This window comes from Ambystoma mexicanum, chromosome 6q (assembly GCF_040938575.1).
Source record: "Ambystoma mexicanum isolate Mex_15411 chromosome 6q, UKY_AmexF1_1, whole genome shotgun sequence".
Lineage (NCBI taxonomy): Eukaryota > Metazoa > Chordata > Amphibia > Caudata > Ambystomatidae > Ambystoma > Ambystoma mexicanum.
Window position 1 is genome coordinate 239,162,046 of NC_090937.1, and position 20,821 is coordinate 239,182,866.

A 20,821-nucleotide genomic window follows, 5' to 3' on the forward strand; every position below is an offset into this window, starting at 1 on the left:
CAACCAGACCACCTGGTCCTGATGAGCCCACTCACCTCTCACAAATAGCTTATATAAGAGGTGTCCTCTGGCTATTTTGATATCGACCAAGGTCGTCATTCTGGAACTTGATTTCCTTCCTGACTTACAGAAGTTTGTATTTTATTTTGCAAAACAGACTGTTTCCTCAGAGCGTTCCTTTGAGGAGTGCGGAGCATACCACAGCGTGGTGATCCGACCGGTTGTATGTATCCCGTCAGTTAGCACACTGTATTAATCTGCACAAGTGATAGATCTAATCCAGAATCCCCGGCTACGAGCCCCCACTCTGTTAATGACTCCAATCAAGCATTCCCACTAAGTCAGTGCCTTGTCTGGGATTGCTCAAGGGAAGTCCTTATTTATATATTTTTATGTCCAGTTCGTGTACTCTGGATGACAACCCTTGTATAACACCCCTCTCTTAGAATCCCTCTGACCCCACTGAGCCAAGAAGTAAGTTTGCTTTGCAAATTTAAAAGGTTTATTTGAGAATTAAACAATATATATATATATCACACTTTTAGAATAAATTAATAATTGATATCACTTGTGAATATGAGCAGTAATCAGCAATAGGTAATCCTACAGTAGCACAGTTCTTGGTTACTTATGAATAAGAACAGAGTACTAAGGTAGCAGCGAATGCTTTATATGGTTCAAGGAAATGCAAGGTGGAAAAAAAGCGACACAGGAATAAACTTGATATGATTTCAGCAAAACATAATATAATCACTTTTCCCCTTTTGGCAATTCACCCCCCTCTATGCAATGTAAGGAGGTGGAAGTAACACACAGTCTTCAGGAATACAATCACAGTACAATACGAATTCAGTTCCCCCCTAGCAAGCTGAGAACAACAGGGATGATTTTAAACACAGGCAAAGTACTTTAAAGGTGGTTTGCAAAGAAGGGAAAAATATGCTAAAAATTATTTTAATTCCATCTAGAGGTTCCGGGTGAGTGATAGCTACTTTAAATTAGTTCAGGATCACTTTAGCAATGCTCTATGAATGATTGTCAGGTTGCCAACGAATTTCAGCAACGGAAAGCAAGGAGCTGCTATTTTGACACGTGGTTACGGAAAAAGTATAATGAATAGAAAGTCGTTGGAAAGCCCAGAATCTTAGCTTTAAAATGAAAGTTAAATCTCGCTTCTATCACAAACGGTTCAAGAGATAGGGACGATTTTGTGAAGGTAGAAAGTTTCAGAATGACAGATGACAGTTTTGCAGCTTTAAAGTCACAGAAGGACAGGCAATGCTATGGTGTAGTTCTAGATAGGTTAAAATAGTTTGAATTAGATTATTTTAAACTAAGAGATTGGTTTTGCACAGTTCTGGCTGAGTACTCACACTATATTTTGGACAGGAATGCGACTTCGTCACGGATCGGGTCAGGATTGGCTGCGGTTCTCTCGCCACTGGGTACTGGTTCTGCGCACAGCGATTTCGGTCAGCTCTCAGCGATCTGGTCTGGGTCTGGTCTCTCTGGATCTCTGGTCTCTCTGGATAATTCTGCCTTCTGGGTCTGCTACCGGTTCTGGCAAAAGTTCTTAGCAAAAATCCAAACAGCTCGCCAGGCTGTTGAATAGTTTGCAAATGATTTGGAGGCCTGCTGAAAAAGGATTCAGCTTGTGGATTCAGGCCTCTCTGCTCCAAGTTCTGGAGTTAAGTTCTGGTCTCCCGGCAAAGCGTCCCACAAGAAAGTGGAAAGTGAATGTCCCTGTCTGGCTTTCAGTGGCTCTTTTTATGTCTTTTGAAAGTGGGTGTGTGCGTAGCATAACTAAGCCTGCCCCTCTCAACTTATCATTGGCCCAGTTCTCCTCTCTCCCTTGATTGGGGGAACTGAGTTGTGAGTCAGAGTGATGAGGTAGGTTTATGGTCAGAGGATCCTCCCCTTGTCAAATTGCACACAAATCTATTTCTGATCCAAATACATATTTCCCAGATACACAAGTGGTTTACATTACATGTACATATTACAGATTACTTATGGTACATTCTGTTCCAACTCTGATGTTTCTAACAGCTTGCATTCAAAATGACAACTTATTTTCGTTTTTAGTTGGTTTACCAATATCGGACGTTTACCAAAAATGGCACACATGTACACCGCCTTTCTACACATATTCCAGTAAATTTTCATTTTTCTAGCGTGAACCCGTGTCTGCAATCTCCATAATTCATGGGGTTTTGCCTCAGAACATGGTACAGAGTTCTAACACCTCTTAAAATGTTCACAGAAAAATCACAAGAATGATGATGTTATTTATATGATTTTTTCAAGTCTGCACTATGAATTATCCATCTTTTTAAAATTATGCTCTGGCCCCAAAGGGGTGTGATTTTCCAAAGCACATGGTGGAATTTCTGGTTTGTCCACGTCCCCCAAGCTCAGCTTGCTCACAGGTGCAGCGTCCCTCCCCGTTTCCTTCCAAGAGGAAGCCATTTACCACCCCCCTAATTTAACATTTGCCTGGGCCAAGGACAGTGCTTTGTTTAGTTTCCTGCAGTCCCCAGGTGCCACTCCCCTAATTCAATCAGAGAGGTGTCATCTCCTTTTGGCAGGGGCAGCAGAATGCAGCCAGGCCTGGGAACACAGCTGCTGATCAAGTTTCAACTCCTGTCGGGGATAGTTGCCGGGCAGAATTCACTCTCTTCAAGCCAGGCTTCAGCCAAATGTCACTTTGGTTCCCAGTTTTCTACATTCAAACCAAACTTGCAATTTTTACACATGCAGCTAGAACACTGATTCTAAGTTCAAAACTATGATATTTAAACAATTGCAACCTATGAGACACCCAAAAGTAGGTCACTCATTTATTCTAAACATTTCGATTTTAGTGGCTTTAAACCCAAATTTACTTAAGCTGCTGACATCCCCAGCTATTTTCAATACATACATTAGACAATTACTTCCTTCAAGTAATTTCAGAATATAGTTTTACATTGTATCCACCTCTTAGTAAGTCTTTCTTTGGCCTGGTTTGGTTCATTTGTTCAGTTTTGCACAAGTGTCTGGTGGTTTTAAAACGCCGGCTTTCTGGTAGTGGTGAGCAACAGTATTGCATCCATTTTTGACATTAATAGCAACAGATTTTGAACAACACCATATTCCTTAGCACTGATGGGTGGCAGGTCTGGGGACCATTTTGCTGTGCGCAAAGACTGCGCAGTTCTCTAGGACTCTGGCGCAAATGTGGGTTTTTCCGCCATCTTGGATTTTCTAAGCCCACAGCACCAAATGTTGTAGCATAATAACTTGAACGTGGGTCAAGACACCCGACAATCTGGATATGGAGGGAGTAAGGAAGGTAGAGTTTGACACTTGGTGAACAGGGTTTATCCATTGGAGGCAGAGCAAGAATGGAATGCAAGGGGCCAGACAAAAGACGACAAGCAGCTGACCAGTATGAACTAGGGGGTGGCATTGCATTTACCTTGGCTTTGTATTTGAACGTGTCTTGTTTATTATGCCAATTCTTACTTATAGAGCTTTGCATATAGAATGAATCTTTGGCATTTGCCATTTTGGGAATGTTCCCATGGTTGTTAGATAGGGTTTTAAAGAGGTCATATTTCTACCAAGCCGCCCTCTTAACTGTTCACTGGTGTTTGAGGCTCAATGAACCAAGTAATGGTACAACTTTGGGCTCAGGGCATATCCCAAAAGGTACTCACATAGATCTTCTGTGAGTAAAGCCCTAACGTCTACTCAGCCACAGTTCCTTTCCTGGACAAGTGCACTTCTAGCTAGGACCTTTGGTCTCATTTATACACCTGGTGGATGATTTCACCTCTGTTTTTTAGCCTGGGCTTTATATTGATTTTTATCATTTACATGCTAGTAACCATGGCTTTTTATATGTTTTAGAAGTATCTTTTTCATATAGAATTGCAGTTGCTGGAGTAACACCACACGAGTGCTGGGACACCTTTGTAAAAAGCACTAATGTGAATACATATGTTTAGTTTCTCCGTGTCATAGTTTAGCTGTCTCGGCATGTAAATGATAGTTTTAGAAGTGGATAGTAGAAGAGGCTGCTAAGATTGTATTCAAGTACACTTTTGCTTATATTTGGAGTTGTTAATTGTTTGAGTATGATATTTGTATGATATTTGTAATGCTCATATAATATATTTAATATCATACATGTACATTAGAGTAAATAGACGTAAATGCTAAATAGAGATTTGAGATCATATTTTGTGTTCCTATTTTTATGAGTGTAAAAGACAATACATTGGAAGTGAAAACACACGTTATTGCCTTGAAAGTATGTCTGGCAACATGTGGTGACATTTAATGTTGTTAATGTACACGGTGGAAATGCCCAGTTTCTCTAGTAGACCCATGCCATTACTCCTGACTAATAGTACGCCTGTCAGGTGCTCAAGGGTAGAGGGTTCACTTCGCTAGAGTGCAGAGACCAACTTTCTCTGGAGTCTTGCATCCAGTATAACAGAAGTTTCTGCCTCAGCCCAGGGAGGCTGGTGATCTCCCTGTCGGGTGGAGGTTGGGATCTGTCAAGCAGGATCTAATGAACATCATGCCAACATGCCACGCCTACTGGGAAGTTGCGTGCCATGTCAGTAGATGATTCCGTGCCCTTAAAACACAATTCCTTTAATTGACCTGCATTTTTCCGGCCAGTGCTAAAATCTGACCCTTCGTCCTTATTATATTGGAAGTCATCACGTCCATTGGCATCACTGGACAAAAAGGGACTTCATAAAGCAGGGCAAACCCAACATACAACCATAATGCAACCATAATGCATGCATAGCAGCCGGAAAACGCGTCAAACTCGTGCAGTCTTCACCTTTAAAAAACAAAACTGTGGAGGTTAACTTCAAACTTTCCTTCAAAAGTGTTTTTGCAAACAAATGTGCTCTCAGATTGTGCATGAAAAATATGCGCAATCTACATCACTGAACATTGTATTTAAAATGTAAGTGCAGTCAACTAATGCTGAAACTCTTTAATAAATGTGAGTTCATTTCTCATTCACAAAGCGTCTCTGTAATGTTGTATCTGTCAATGGTTAGCTTGCCTCTACTGGTCACCCACTGGTCACTGCGGGCATTATTACCATAGGCACTTCATAAAGCAACTTCACACCGAAATGTGGTTCGAGGTTTCAGTGTTAGCATGTGTCTGAATACAACATCATGAAGCTTTCCTTGATGAGAGAAGATGCTGGCAAACGTCCAATGGAATTAGTGGCCCTACTATGTATAGGCGCCTGTCGGTACTGCCCTGTGTTAAGATTGGCTTACTCTAAGGATTGGCTTACTCTAAGGATTAGCTTACCCTGGGTGGTAATCTCACTGGCGTAAACGTCAGTCCGGCAGGAGGGAAAATAGCTGCTCAGTTGGTTTTAACATACGTGTTGAGCGGAATTAATTAGTGTAGTCCCGCTAGGCCACGCCATTACCCTTCAGTGCCCCGAGATCTGTCATTCATGTCTATGCTGGGATGAACTCAATGGGCCGCTGCGTTGAGTTCAACACAATGAATGTTGAGTTACGCTTTGTTATGTGGCATTGCCTTACATTACTTGTTAGAATATTTTTGAATTACACTATTTTAGCAATGCTTAAGTTAACTCAGCCTATAATGAGATGCAAAGGTTTGCAACATGATTCAAATTAGGTCAACTGGATCGACTCTCGACGAGGGCGCATGTGATGCTGGGCATCCAATTTGAATGCCAAGATTCCCTGTACCAATCAGCTGACATCAGATAGAACCTCATTGGACAGAACACATTGCAGGGCCTGCTACTCTCAGGCATACTATCCTCCCAATCCGTTAATGTGGCGAGCTCCAAGATTGTCGCTTAAATGCCCAATCAAGTCCATATGTTGAGGCTATCCATAGCGCATATATTTACAGTAGCTGCCTGCACCCAGCATAACATACTCCAATTTGGCACTCTCGCTCCCGCCCTCTTTCTCTTTGTCTTTGCACTCTCTTTCACTCCAGGTCTCCCTCTATGTCTCTGTCTCGCTCAAAGTGGGTATCGTGTTGTTACGCCCCCGCCATTGCTGACTGCTGCATAACCACAGGAACATAATATAGATCGGAAGCGGGTGAGATTTGTCTTGCAAAAGCAACTATTAGAAAAAGGGACATTATTTAATTGCACTAACATTCTAAACTGGCACTTTTTAAAATGTTACAATGTTTATTTCTCATGAACAAGTGCAGTATTTATTTTAGACGAAATAAGAATGTCACACCAGTCCTATTGAGCAAAGTACATTATCTAAACGTCAAATTACATTATAAATAGTTTCTTATATGATATACAGTGCCTTAAGTGGCACTACAAATCGAGCAGGGCCTCATCGAGGGGGCGTGGCCTAACAGCGGGGGGGCCTTGATGGCCCGTTAGGCCACGTCCCCTTGACGAGCCCCGGCTTAATGGGCTACTGGCACCCCTGCCAGGCAGCCTTTTGTAGAGATTAGCACCCTCTCCCCTTTGGGGGAGAGGGTGCTAATCACTGCATTTATATTCTATATGCTTGCCTGGCAGGGGAAAGCGCCTCCCTATTCAGCCTTAATGGTGGTGCTGCCCCTCGCCAGCTGGGCAGGGGCAGCGTCACCATCAAGGCTGAAGGGGTGAGGCCACTGGAAGCAGAGGCCTTTTTCCTAAAGACTGAAACTCCTGCGGATTCGGGGGAGCTTCAGTATTTAGAAAGCAAGGCCTCTGCTTCCAGCGGCATCACGTTTTCTCCACAATGGTGGCGCCGGCCCACGTGCATCACTTGATTAAAGGGATGCCTCGTAGGTGCGGCGCCACCATTATGGCTGAAAGGCATTTTTTCCTGAAGCCTGAAGCTCTCGCACACGAGCGAGAGCTTCAGGCTGTAGAAAAAAATGGCTTTTCGTGTAGTGGGCGGGGCTGCCAGGGGAGATTAGTGGGCCCCGGCAGGGCCCCGCCTCAAAACGAAATTTCGCAGCCTGCCGGGGCTCAGCCCCGGCAGGCCCCGGCCCACTTAAAGCCCTGATGGACAATCTGGTGCACTCCTATTTTACTCCTTGCAATTCTCCTAATAGAAAGAGGAAGGGGACACATAACACCCTTGTGGGTTCCAGCTTGCATGGCAGAAGACTAAAGAGCATTTTGTGAACTGAACAATGACCACAGCTCTTTATATTTGTCCGATATGTCTGTGATAAAAGGGCTGTGCACTTGAATCAGAATAATGCACACTGGGCTTGTTGTCTATTTAATTGTTCCCAATGCTGGCCCAAACATTGAAATATTTGTAACATTAAACCATACATAGAGCCTTGGGCAGCCACAAGGTGTGATGGTGAAGATAGAATGCTTGCGGCATCACTCATTCTGATTATCTTTCCTTTCCAGAATTGTACCTGGGTCTCAGGATACAGACGTTGCATAGGCTCAGTTCCCAATGCACAGACATCCTAAGACAAATCATGGACATATATAGGAGAGAGTCAAACCAAACAGAAGTTAGTTTCATATCGGTTATACCACCAACCTGGTGTGGTAGGTGCAGTTGAGCATAATCTTGAACACCCAACCTTTAAAATCACTTGTGCAATAAATTGCCTTGTAATAGGAGCTAATTAATGACTATGGGCCTCATTATAAGGTTGGCGGTCCAGTAATAACGATACCGGTAAGGCATTACCGGCATCGTATATGGGACCGGCCCATCACGATCTGCAAAGCCGGTCCTACCGGCATCGACAAGGACCCGCTGTGGCCGTGCACCAACGTACTGGCATGTGTGCGTGCGTGCATGCGTGCGCCGTGCCCGTAATACCGGCATGCCACAAGGAAGAGGACATCACGAGTTGCACGGACATGCACATACCGGCATTCAGATGCCGGTAAGAAGGGCCACCATGATGCTGTCAATACCGGCATCGCAGATCACCCGTTAATAGGAAACTGTTGTGTTCCAACTGCCACAGGTGCACACAATCAGCACAGGTGGAGGCAATGGAGCCAGGCCCTGCACAAAAGGAGCACACCCACACCCCTTCCAAGACCAAAATGATACCACTTGCACTCGCCATACTGGAGCTGGAGGACATGCCTACACTGCTACTCCTTGAGCAGGCACTACAACAGGCAACCCAGAGGAGACACAGGAGGAGAAGGAGGGTGAAACTGGGCCAGAAAATCCCACCAGTGCAGGCAGTTGTTCCCTGCAGGCAGCCACCAATTCCACGTATAAGGGCCAATCCATTCAACTTAACCCCAGCACAGATCCACACCCTGTACCGCCTGGACAGGGACACCATCACCACCATAGTGGAATTAATACATGAAGACTTGGTCAGCCTGATCAACATCCGCACTGCCATCCCCCCTCTGCTGAAGGTGGCATCTGTGCTCCACTTCCTGGCCACAGGCACCTAGCAGCACACAGTGGGCCAGCTGCATGGCATCTCGCAACCATGTTTCTCTGATGTGCTAAACCAAAGGCTGGATGCACTCCTAAAGCACACAAGGGCCTACATATACAAATGACACCAAAATAGCATTCCATGCACTGGCAGGCATGCCCAATGTAATTGGTGCCCTCGACTGCACCCACATGGAGTTGGTAGTCCCATATGCCGTGGGGGTGGTGTACCGCAATCAGAAGCTATTCCACTCCATCAATGTGCAGATGGTGTGTGATGCCAGCAAGATGATAACACATTGCTGTGCCAGATACCCAGGATCCATGCATGATGCTATGGTGCTGCAGAACTCCTCACTACCCCTCTACATGGAAGGAGATGTCGTACGACGTGGCTGGCTGCTGGGTGAGTCCGCCCTCTGGGCCATGGGGGAGTATTGGGGGTGTACAAGCATACACAAGGAGACTGCCCTCTAGGTCATGGGAGAGTGTTGGGGGGGTGTACATGCATATGCAAGGAGACTGCCCTCTGGGCCATGGGAGAGTGTTGGGGGCTTTACATGCATACGCAAGGAGACTGCCCTCTGGGCCATGGGAGTGCCCTCAATGTGGTGTCTGGACACTGTCCATGCTGCCAAAGACCGTGCCCATAATCAACCAAATATGATGCATGACACAGACAATGGAGTCTGACGCACTCTGGCCGCACACCAATGTGTAAATGTCACACACACAATCACCACACACCCTTGAACATGTCCACCAGACATCACATGACCATGCCCTCAGCACCACAACGCACCATCACATGTACACGAAGCTGAAAACACATGACCGCATTGAAGCACCTCGCAGTACATGCTTCCATGAGTGTGCAGTATCAATACCACCTCAGGTAATTCCGCTGTCACTGCCCCCTCACCGACAGCAACACTGCATAACACCATGGCAACATGTGCATATGAAAATAAAAGGTAGTACACATGCAACAAGGATGCATCAAATTGAACCCATCAAGTAGTGAGCAACACCAACATGGGTGCGATAGGCGCGGGAATTGCCCACAGCACATGAGTACCAGAATGCAAGTCCACACCCTGCGTCATCTAAGGTACTCTACCCAACACTGGCGGAGACTACCAACATTCACATTGTGCCATTGTGACGAGTGTGTAGATGTCAAGGGTCACGTGCATGGCTTCTACAATGAACCATATGCATCATAGTCTGAACAAGCAATATCATGTAGTACAGCAGCCTAATGCATCAAGCATTGCCCAACATGCATTTGGAGTCGTCCCCTGCCACACAGCCCTCACATGTGTGTACATCATGGACCTTGTCAATCCATCTGGGTGGCTGATGGTTCCAGTGTCAAGGCCCCTAAAACATGTACATCACCCAAGACCAGCGCCATGGATTGGCAAGTAGTGTACAGGGCAGATAGTTGTGGAGATGTGAAGTCAATTGCTGCCATCGACAGAATACTGCATGTGAACATGAACGATGTACAGGCCGAGCACAAATGGAAATAGAGCAGTACCCTTACACATACCTTCTTCTGCTCCCATGCAGGTGATGCTGGCTATCCCCTGAAGGCGTGGCTCCTCACCCCGGTCAGGAATCCGCATAACAGGCATGAAGAGGACTTCAATCGTGCCCATACACACACAAGCGTGTGGTCATTGAGCAGACCTTTGGCCTGTTGAAGGCACGGTTTTGCTGCCTCAGCAGGTCGGGTGGCGCCCTCATTTACGGGCCTGAGAAGGTGGGCAAGATCATCATGGTATGTGCCATGCTGCACAACATGTGCATCCGGCGGAACATACCTCTGCCACCTGACATGGACCAGCCACCACCAGGTGAAGTTGAAGAAGAGGAAGGAGTAGATGTTGGACATCGGCCAGGACGCAATACTCTTGAGGGACGTGCTGTGCACCAATCATTCTAATGTACTGGGATGCAGAGGGTGCCATGTATGTGGGACTCTGGGCACTGGGTGTGTGTATATGGGCACAGTGCACTGTAAAGCAATAAATTGACACACCAAATACCCCCCTCCAGCCTCCCCCTCCCCCAACACCCCCCACACATACCCAAACACCCATCCCCCCACCCTCTACCCCCCAACACACCAAGACATCAATGGCACAACAGGTGTCCGGATGCAGTGAAAGTCAACATGTGCAGGGTGCCCCTGCTGCTGTGGACCCCCCTTCGGTGGAGGGGGTTGCATCTCAGAGCGCCGCGTGCTGCGCAGGGACCTGCACACAGGGCTGGTCTGAGTGGAACTTGCTGGCGTGGTAGATGCGGATGATGTTGATGTTTGTGTCCCCGATGCCGCTGTTTGCCGCTGCTCCATACTGTTGGCTATCCTGGTGAGGATCAGGCCCACAGCAGCAAATCCATCATGGACGTGCTTAGTGATAACGGCCGCAGTGGTGTCACGCATTGCACGGCGTGTTGCCTCACCTTCTGCGAGGTATTGTTTCACATATCCGTGCAACTCCTCCTGCTGGCCCTCCGTCCTGGACAGACATCCTTCGAGGTCCCGTATTGCCGGGTGAGGTGGATGGTAGGTTTGGTGATGTGTCTGTAGCCAATACAGGGCTGTGCTCTATTGGAGACCACTGTCCATGGCTTCCCTGTCTCACTGGGACCTGGTGAGGGGTGCCCTGTGGGGTGCCTGGGAGCTTGGGGTTTGACCAACATCCTCTGAGTAGAAGACTCCTGCATTAGTGTCGTCATCATGGACCCCTTCCTCATCGTCACTATGCGGCATCGATGCAGCTGTCTCCCCTATTGAGCTTGTGGTGGCAGACTGTGAGCCCTAATGCTCAGTTTCCACATATGTGGCCTCACCCTGTGTGGATTGTGTCTCCAGGGGTGCAGGGGCAGGTGCCTGCTGGTCCTGTGTAGGTGCTGCGGGGCTGGTTGGGCACTTGTGGCTGACTTGCGTGGCACTTGGAACATCCTTCATCCCCTCGACGTGGATGGCCTGGTGCCATCATCCCGGCTCCCCTGGGCCTTTTGTCAGGTGTCGTGGCATGTGCAGTTCCATCACGTTCATCGTTGTCAGCATCTGTTCCTGTGGGGGACAGAGAGGCAGGGCATCAGTGATGGTGGTGCTTGCATCATGCACGCATTGGTCTTTGTACAGTTGGTTCCATGTGGTTAGCTGTATGCCTGTTTTTGCGGCAGACTGGGTACGTGCAAGGTTTGGGGGGGAGCATTGCCATCCCTCAGGTGTTCACATCTTCAACATGGTGTCTGCTGTGGGGCCTACGGGTGTGTTGTGTCTTGTGTGCTGTGTGACACGTGCAGTTCATCTGTGTGTTGGGTGTGTATTTGGGTATGGGAGAGGCATGCAGCATGCATTTTGATGTGACAGTGGTGGGGCCAGCATCTGGACAGGGATATGTGTATGTGTGTATGATGGGCCATGTATTGGATCGCATCACTGGTCAACTGTGATCATTGGTTGTCAGGTGTTTGTAGGGAAACTCACCTTCATCTGCCGATGATGGAACTCCAAACTCGGCTCCATCGACTCTTTCGATGGACTCGACATCTATTAATGTGCTGCATGTTTCTTCCCACTTTGCCAATTTATTGGGTGAGTGGGCACTGCCGCCTGTTGCCAGCCCCTGGCTCAGATTTGCCGACAGGATATTCCTCACTCTTAGCCGCATGTCATCCCACTGCTTTTTGCAGTCCCTCACAGTGCGTGCGGTGGTGCCAACTGCACTGACTTTCCTTGCCACTTCCTCCCAGATCTCCTTCTTCCTGAACTGTGCTGGACGCCTGAGGTAAGCACAGAAGACCACGTCCGCATGCTCTACTAGGGTATCTGCTAGCATGTTGAGCTACTCGTCCTTGAATATTGGTTTCCGCAAGCGGGCAGTGCCTTTCTGGGTTGCCTTTGACATTTTCTCTAAGGTGTGTTTGGGGTTTAGCCTGAACAGGTCCAGTCTGTGAATGATGGCAATGGATTGTGTTTTTAAAGATGGCCGCCGGTGCATTTCCTGTACCGGTGCGATGATATTACTTCCGGGTCTGGTAATAATGGCCCGTTTATACTACTCTGTTAATACCGGTAACGCTATTCGGGGGTTGCCGATGGCGGAGGTGTTATCTGCTCATTCCATGATGCCGCTCTCTGGGGGTTTGAGGCTGTTTTGGGATCGAGGCTACTTGGACTTGTTATTACCGGCATGCTGGTAGAGATGTATTTTTAGTGCAATCTCGTAATGAGGCCGTATGTGTTTGCTTTCAGTTCTTATATATATCAAAATTGTAGGGATAACAGCACCAGGATCATTATCATTGAGCTTTTCATGACACCTTAGAAGCCTTCCTGTCATGGCTGCATATTTCAAATGTGTTATGGTTTTTCTCAGTATCCCAGAGGAAGGGACAAATAAAAGCACAATGGCATGTTAGTGATATCATCCAACCTTCTCTAATGCCTCAAAGGTGGCACAGGCCAAGGTTCAGGAAATGAAGCAGTCCACACAACCCTATGGGGCCACATAGTATCCTTCAAGACCTCAGATAGTCCCATCATAGTTTCTCCTTAATGCCACGTGATATATATAAAAACACAATGTCCCCTTGACAGCCAGACACATCTGTTCTATTTACAATATTAAACATGGAATGCACCCCCTCTCAGATTGAAGCATACTTAGACAGCCTGCTTGCTCTTTTGCATATTTTATGCTTCTTTCTAGGTTTCCTAATGGTGGAGTTTAACTTGTGCTCACAGGTTAATAAACTTTGCGTTTCAGCCTGCTCCTTCTTCAGTGCCTCATTTCTCGAGGTTTCCAGATCGTAGTCTTTATATAGCGTGATAATACCTCATAGATGGCACTGCCAAGCACTCTAACTAGTCCTGCCACCTTTGCTAACTTTGCCCATATTCTGTTCTACTTCATGCATGTACTGTAACCAGTGCCCAGATGCCCTCGGGTCCGGTACGCTCTACAAATGCCAAATAAATAGATAAATAAAATAAAGCCAAGAATGGTTGGGTCTTTGAGTGTCCTTACATTCAATGCAAAAATACTTTCACAATGATAGTCTTTGCTTCTTTTACTCACAGAGTTGAAGATCAGGTGTGTGCGTATCTGCCACAGTCGTTTGTGGGATTTCAGGCTCTTCTTGGAAGGTCCGTGGATCCCCCGGCTCCTGTGTCTCTGTGTCTACAAAACCTGCAGAGAAGACAATAAAAACATAGGCCTTAAATTCGGTTTTACAAGGATAATGCTGGCATCCTGGAGGGATGGGGTGGTTATGCCATGAGGCAGAGTGAAACGTATAAAAGGAAAGCTCTATAGTGGGTAAGAAACTTCACATTGGACAACGCCCTCACACGTAAAGCCCTGCATACATTGCAAAGACATAAAAATAACGTACTCGATTTGAGACATCAGATTAGAAAAACTGTCATATAGTAGATTCCTTCCGTAGATTTTGGTGATGAGCTCTGAGGAATCAAACACATTGTCAGGGACCTCTGAACTGGGAAGTAGTATAGCTCTGAGGAATCGAACACATTGTCAGGGACCTCTGAACTGGGAAGTAGTATAGCTCTGAGGAATCAAACACATTGGCAAGTAGTACATGTTAATGGAAAAGACTAGGTGGAAACTATATACATTTGTTTAACATCGTATTTTTTATAGTTGTAAGTATGCTAGACACTTTATTGTATGAACATATTTTCATTCTACATAAGGTTCACTGTGAGAATACGAAAACAATCTTACTATAAGACCAAGAATGTTGCTTTAAGTCTGCTTTTGGATCATAGCATGCTCTTGGCACTGTAAATCAAGCATGCAAACCTGGTAGTTCCTTCCAATGACAGGAGATAACATTCCTTTCCAAAGTAAAATACCACCTAAATCGCCCGCTGAAATGCAGCCTGGTGATGTAGGCTTAAACTAGAGGCCTATGCCAACACAGCCAAACTCCATGGCGGGATTGTAGGTCAGCATTATAAATGAACTCTTACGCTATTAATGTGGATATCTAGGTCTTTGTCTGACAGGAGAGGAAGCATTAGATGTCTTGGGTCAATTGCCCTCTATCATGTTCCCTAGAGCCTTAGGCATAAAAGAGTTCTGGAAACGCTCAAGAAGGTGGCAAGGAAAACCTTCAGGATCACTGGTGAAGGGCCTGTTATTCAGGAGTCCTAGACTTCCCAAATGCCAGTGCCATACACCAAAAACTCATTAGGGCCCATAAACCATTTTGTGCGAGGCACTTTTACAATCAATTAATTTATCCTCAAAATGTCCAGGAAATAGTATGGTTCAATCTAGGGAATCACACATTGGCTGGTTTCTTTTGTAATCAGAAGTCCACACAAGTTTGAAACTGTGATTCAGGTAAAGGGCAGAAAATGTGGACCACACTCTTCAAATCTCACTTTGGTAACCATTGCTTCTCTGCGAGGACTGGGGAGAAATCCCAAAAATGTTAGGATTGTCCCCACTGGCCATCCTGAACATTCTTCAACGTGTGCAGCTTTGATGGGGCATGGTTGTGTCTGCCCGCTGAGGGTGCCAAAGACCAGAAATGTGAAAAAGGGGACTTGGTTCCCTATGAACACACAGGCCCAACAGCCAAGGCAGAGAGGGCAACACACATGCCATGTTTTCTGCCTCTCCTAGAAGGTATTTCCTGCAAGCTCCTTGAATCCTAGCAGATTTGTGACTTGTACAGGAACATGGGATAGGCAACCATAGTCATTGGAAATCAGCCACTCTACTAGAGGATCTTGTCATCCGATGGCTAAGTCTTTCGTTCTGACAGCCAGAGGTAGTGTTGGTCCTGTATCCACACAAAAGGGCATTGGGGTGGCTACAACTTACAATCTTGTGAAAGTCAAAGTCAAAAAATGACTTATATTAGAAAATGAAACACTTTCCCATCAAACCATATTAAACATGTAAACAACAACACAGTTAAACATTGCCTTTAATAACACGAGCTAACTCATTACTTCCACACAATCATTTATCCATTAAAGCTCATGCTGCAAATGTCATCACTACTTATGTAAAAGTAGTCATCCTTTAAGGTACATTGAATCCTATCTTCATATAAGCTCAAAAACGTTCCTTTGCTTTGGAGCTTCAATTAATAGGCTGGGGGCACCCACTGCCTTGGGTAGCCCACAATGAACAAACCAGAAATGTCACACTAAAATAATCCCTTCTAAAGCTTAGACTTTCTCTTTGTCATTTTCCCATCACCATAAGCTACTGTGGACCTTTGAATAGACCTTCATCAAAAAGTCTTATTGGGTAGTTCCTATACATGTTTGAATGTGTTTTTGCTCATTTCTATGATTTGTGTTGGTTTTAGCAAATACATGTTTGCATTTGATAGAATTTCCCTAGTCTTGAGATTACGTTATTTATCACTGGAACTATTGGGCTCCTCAAAAAAAAGTACTATCATATGCACAATTAATGGATGTTGGATCAAGGGTAGGTTTGGGCATTGTGGATGATTGGGAACAGCATTACACAGCATCCACTCATAACTAACAAGTGATTTTCTCTGGCTGCCAGTGGCAATGCTTCTGGGGCACTGGCAGATCCATAATTGTAGGGGACAGTTAGATGGTGGGCCAGAGGTGGCTTCCAGCAAAGACCATAATTTAAATTCGGGTGAGTGCATCACCAGGAGGTGCAATTTCATGCTAGGAATTCTCTGTGGAGGTTGGAGCAGCCACTGAACTATTAGCCAATTAATGCTCCCTCCGTGTACCACGTAGTTTATATTCTAGTGGCTTGCTTGGGTTACCAGACATTTGGTCGAAAAAAATTGGTCGACCAGACAAATGGTCGAACCAATTTGGTCGAAAACCAAATGGTCGAATTTTTATTTTTTTTATTTTCACCCCTTTTTTTATTTTTTTGGGGGGGGTCCCCCCAAACCCCTTTTTTTCTGTAAAAACCCCTTTTTTTAAAAAACGAAAACCCGAAAAATAAATATATAAATAAAAAAATAAATTCGACCATTTGGTTTTCGACCAAATTGCGTCCACCAAATGTCATTCGACCAGTTTTCAGTCGACCAAATGACTGGACACCGCTTGCTTGGCTATCTCAACTTCCTTTTAGTCATTTTAAAATGTAATGCTTAAAGAATCATTGCCTTAGTGACCAGCGAAAGACACATGTGAGTCACACAAAACCAATATGTGCTGAGTAAACAAACAAAACAAAGCAAAGAAAAAAGAAATAAGTACATGTATATTAACTGATATGCTTGGACATTCCGAGTAAAGCTCCAGAAATGCAGTCCACGGATCTGAAATCTATTGCTGATATTAGTTCTGTCAAGCATCTTTTTTTATGCTAACATATCTCCAATCCAATAAACAACGTTCATTTTTGTCAGGGACTTTCACTTTGAATTTCTTTTCTTTTTTCACCACTACCAAAACTCTGGTCAACCATCACTGAATATTAATTTTTCCAATGGCTGCTCCTCCCAGGAGGTGGTACTGTAGGCCTTGGTGGAAGTGGCATCCTCAATACCATATTTATCCTATTGATTACTTCTTTTGAAGTTTGTTAAACTCTGCAACAACTGCACAGCATACGGCTGAGAATACCTTCCACCCGTTCCCATCCCCAGCTTGTGTCATTGTTTAATTGATCAAATGTTCCCATCCCACCCCGAGCCCACCAGCACTAGAAAATGACTGGTCTTTTAATTGTTCATTGGAAAATGGCTCCTTTGTTCTGGAAGCATGCACCAAGTACTTTCTATGTTCTCCCAACTCCAAGGCAGAGTCTTACTTAATGTTTTCACCTTCCAAATCAAGTTGGGGATATCATTGATGTACCTTAGTCTTACATTTGACTCTTCTTTAGCAAATGACACAATGTGGGCTCTTCTTTAATGCTGGTAGCCAGCATGTTTACTATATCTTTTAATAGCTCTTGAAATTCCATATATTTAATTTTAAAGCAATGTATAGTTCTTCCTTCCATTGCACTGCTGCTTTAATCTAATACAGTAGGGATGCTTTTTGGTGCATAATGACATTTTCTTCACGTTCCTATGTCTAATTCCTTAACTGATCTACTGCACATTTAACTATTGACCAAAAAGACTAAGAAACACGATTGCAACTTTCTATAGCAATGCACATGCTTCATTTCAGTGTAAGGCTCAACTTTCTAAGGCCAGGAAGACTAAGAAACACGATTGCAACCTTCTATAGCAATGCGCATGCTTCATTTCAGTGTAAGGCTCAACTTTCTAAGGCCAGGAAGACTAAGAAACACGATTGCAACTGTCTATAGCAATGCGCATGCTTCATTTCAGTGTAAGGCTCAACTTTCTAAGGCCAGGAAGACTAAGAAACACGATTGCAACTTTCTATAGCAATGCGCATGCTTCATTTCAGTGTAAGGCTCAACTTTCTAAGGCCAGGAAGACTAAGAAACACGATTGCAACTTTCTATAGCAATGCGCATGCTTCATTTCAGTGTAAGGCTCAACTTTCTAAGGCCAGGAAGACTAAGAAACACGATTGCAACTTTCTATAGCAATGCGCATGCTTCATTTCAGTGTAAGGCTCAGCTTTCTAAGGGAAAACTAGGTTGTTCCCCTAGTTTCATTTTACCGTTTTAAGTCCGACTTTGTTCATGCCCTCATAACCTAGCTCGCCACTTGTTCTCATCCTTGTGCTATTGTACAGACATCCTTCGGGGGAAGGTCTTTTCGATCTGTAAATGTGTTATTTTAAATAATTTCTGATCGAAATTAAATCCCTGTTTGTCAAATTAATGCAAATACAAGTGCACACTGTTTGCGTTGATGATACTGGTCAGAAGATGTATGATGCTATTCAGTTAAGCGAAAATAGCCAATGGAAACTTTAGTTTAGTTGGTGCATCGATGTAAAAGATTTTTATTCAAATGACATAACATATCTTGTGAAGAGTAGAAAAAGCTACTTAAACATCTTAGAATATGCCAGAATGTGCAAGTCAGGCAGAATGCATTGACTGGTTATTAAGGGTCCTATTGGAAGGAAAGGACATTTTGAGTAACAGACCTCCTTGTAGTCTGTTACTCAAAATGTGCTATAGAGCAAGATATGATATTTAGAAAATCACTGAAAAAAAGCAATTGCAAATTAATGTTTAGATATGGACATAATGTTCAACAATTCTGCTCCAAGAACCTAACACAGCATATTTCCTTTAAATCACATTTCTAAGCTGCCTTTCACAAGTTGCAAACACACATTGAAAAATGAATCCTCCATATAAGGTTAAGTCACCACAGATAACCACCCTGACATATGAGAAGTGGAAATTCCTATGGGAGTATATGGGAATGTGGATTAACAAATATACTGGTGCATGTTCCTGGCCTCAGGTCTCGTATTAGCCGATGGCACCAGGAAGTCAGGCACTGGTAGACTTTTATGGGTCTGGTGGCAACCCGTCGGTAGCACCGGAAGGGTTACCGCCAGACCCGTAATGAGGTGCAGTAATTTCACACTCTAACACCAAATATGAATTAGCTGCTTAAAGAATTAAGTGGCCACGAATTGTTAATAAAAAGACCAGCAGCCCCACAGTCAACCACAGCAGGGTCCATTACTCTCCCTTCGGATGTTGGGAACATTGGGCCTCATTACGGGTCCGGCGTAAACCCTGCCGGTGCTACCAGCGTGTTGCTGCCAGACCCGTAAAAACGTACTGGTGCCCGACTTCCCGGTGCCATCAACTCATTACAAGTCAGGCAGCCGTAAAGTCAGGCACCAGTATATTTGTTAATCTCCATTCCCATAGAGTCCCATAGGACTGTGTGGGAGTGGGGACACGGAAGCACCGGCACTGTTGCTAACGATGCTGGTGCTTCCGTGAAGGGTTTACCTACCATGACCACTGCACCCGGCAGGGTCAGACCTGTCGGGCACAGTGGCTCCGGCAGGAAAACACATAGTTTGCCAGTCTGGAAATAAGGGTGCCGGTTAGCTTACCAGCACCCTGTTTTCCAGACCGGCAACAATGTAACAAGGCCAAATGGGCCTCATTACAGGTCCGGGGAGAACCCTGCCGGTGCTACCGGCGGGTTGCTGCCCGACCCATACACATTTTCTGGTGCCTGACCTCTCGGTGCCACTGGCTCATTAAAAGTCTGGCGGCAGGGAAGTCAGGCACTGGTATATTTCTTAATCCCCATTCCCATAGAGTCCCACAGGACTCTATGGGAGTGAAGACACATAAGCACCGGCACTGTTGCTAAGGGGTCAGACCTGTCGGGCACAGCAGAACCAGCAGGTAAACATGTAGCTTGCCAGGCCGGAAACAAGGGCTTACCGGCAGCCTTGTTTCCAGACAGGCAACAATGTAATGAGGCTCAGCAGGCCTCATTATGGGTCCGGCGGTAACCCTGCCGGTGCTACTGGCAGGTTGCCCCCCCGGACCTGTAAAAATGTACAGGCGCCTGACTTCCCGGTGCCACCGGCTCATTACGAGTCTGGCGACCGGGAAGTCAGGCGCCTATATATTTGTTAATCCCTATTCCCATGGAGTCCCATATGAGTCTATTGGAGTGGGGGCACGGAATCACCAGCACTGTTGCTAATGGTGCCGGTGCTTCAGTGAAGGGTTTGCCTACTGTGACCGCTGCACTCGGCAGGGTCAGATCTGTTGGGCACATCGGCTCCGGCAGGCAGACAATTAGTTTGCCAGTCTGGAAAAAAGGGTGCCAGTGAGCTTACCTGTACCCTTGTTTCCAGACTGGCAACAATGTAATGAGTCCCAATGTCCTATAAATTACTAGTAGGGCCAAATCGTGTAACCAAGTTAAATAAATAGGGGTAGGGCTTGTGGTGTAAAGGAAATTGTTAAGGTGGGCGTACAGGGAGGGTGGGGGGTCTCCCACCACAATTTTACAAAAACAAAAACACAGTCATTTTGAAATTTTATGTTTTCACGTGTATCCAAAAAACTGCAGTATTGGATGGGATGTTCATGAGCTCCCTGGCCTGCTCCCCCTCCTTGTGTCGAGAGCTATTGTTTCCTGATCTTCTAGGCAGTGCTAATGGTCATTCTCTGGCTAGATGTCTTTTAGTCTCACCATACTTGTTGATCTGGACATTGGAGAGGAACACAAACTCTCTTTACCAAACCTCACACGATATCATAACTATGCGCCTGATCACGACCCCGGCGGTAACGGTAACGCTATTAGCGTGGGGGCTATTAGCGCGACCGCCATAGCCCCCGGCACTAATAGCGCGGGATCACGAGTTGGGCAGACTTGGAAGTCCCCATTCCCCACTGAGCCCATTCGGGAATGCCCCATTCCCTATTGGGCTCAATGGGGAAAATTCACGCTCTTACCGCCGGCGG

At 45.5% G+C, this 20,821-nt stretch overlaps 1 protein-coding gene across 2 annotated transcripts in view; it reads right to left on the bottom strand.

Moving 5' to 3' along the window:
• Positions 1-20,821, bottom strand: part of BANK1 (B cell scaffold protein with ankyrin repeats 1) — a 2,974,928-nt gene that overhangs the window by 2,494,158 nt on the left and 459,949 nt on the right. For both annotated transcript variants that reach the window (XM_069630704.1, XM_069630703.1), the window contains exon 3: positions 13,517-13,627. In XM_069630704.1, coding sequence (XP_069486805.1) covers positions 13,517-13,627 — 111 coding nt within the window. The remainder of the gene's footprint in view (positions 1-13,516; positions 13,628-20,821) is intronic.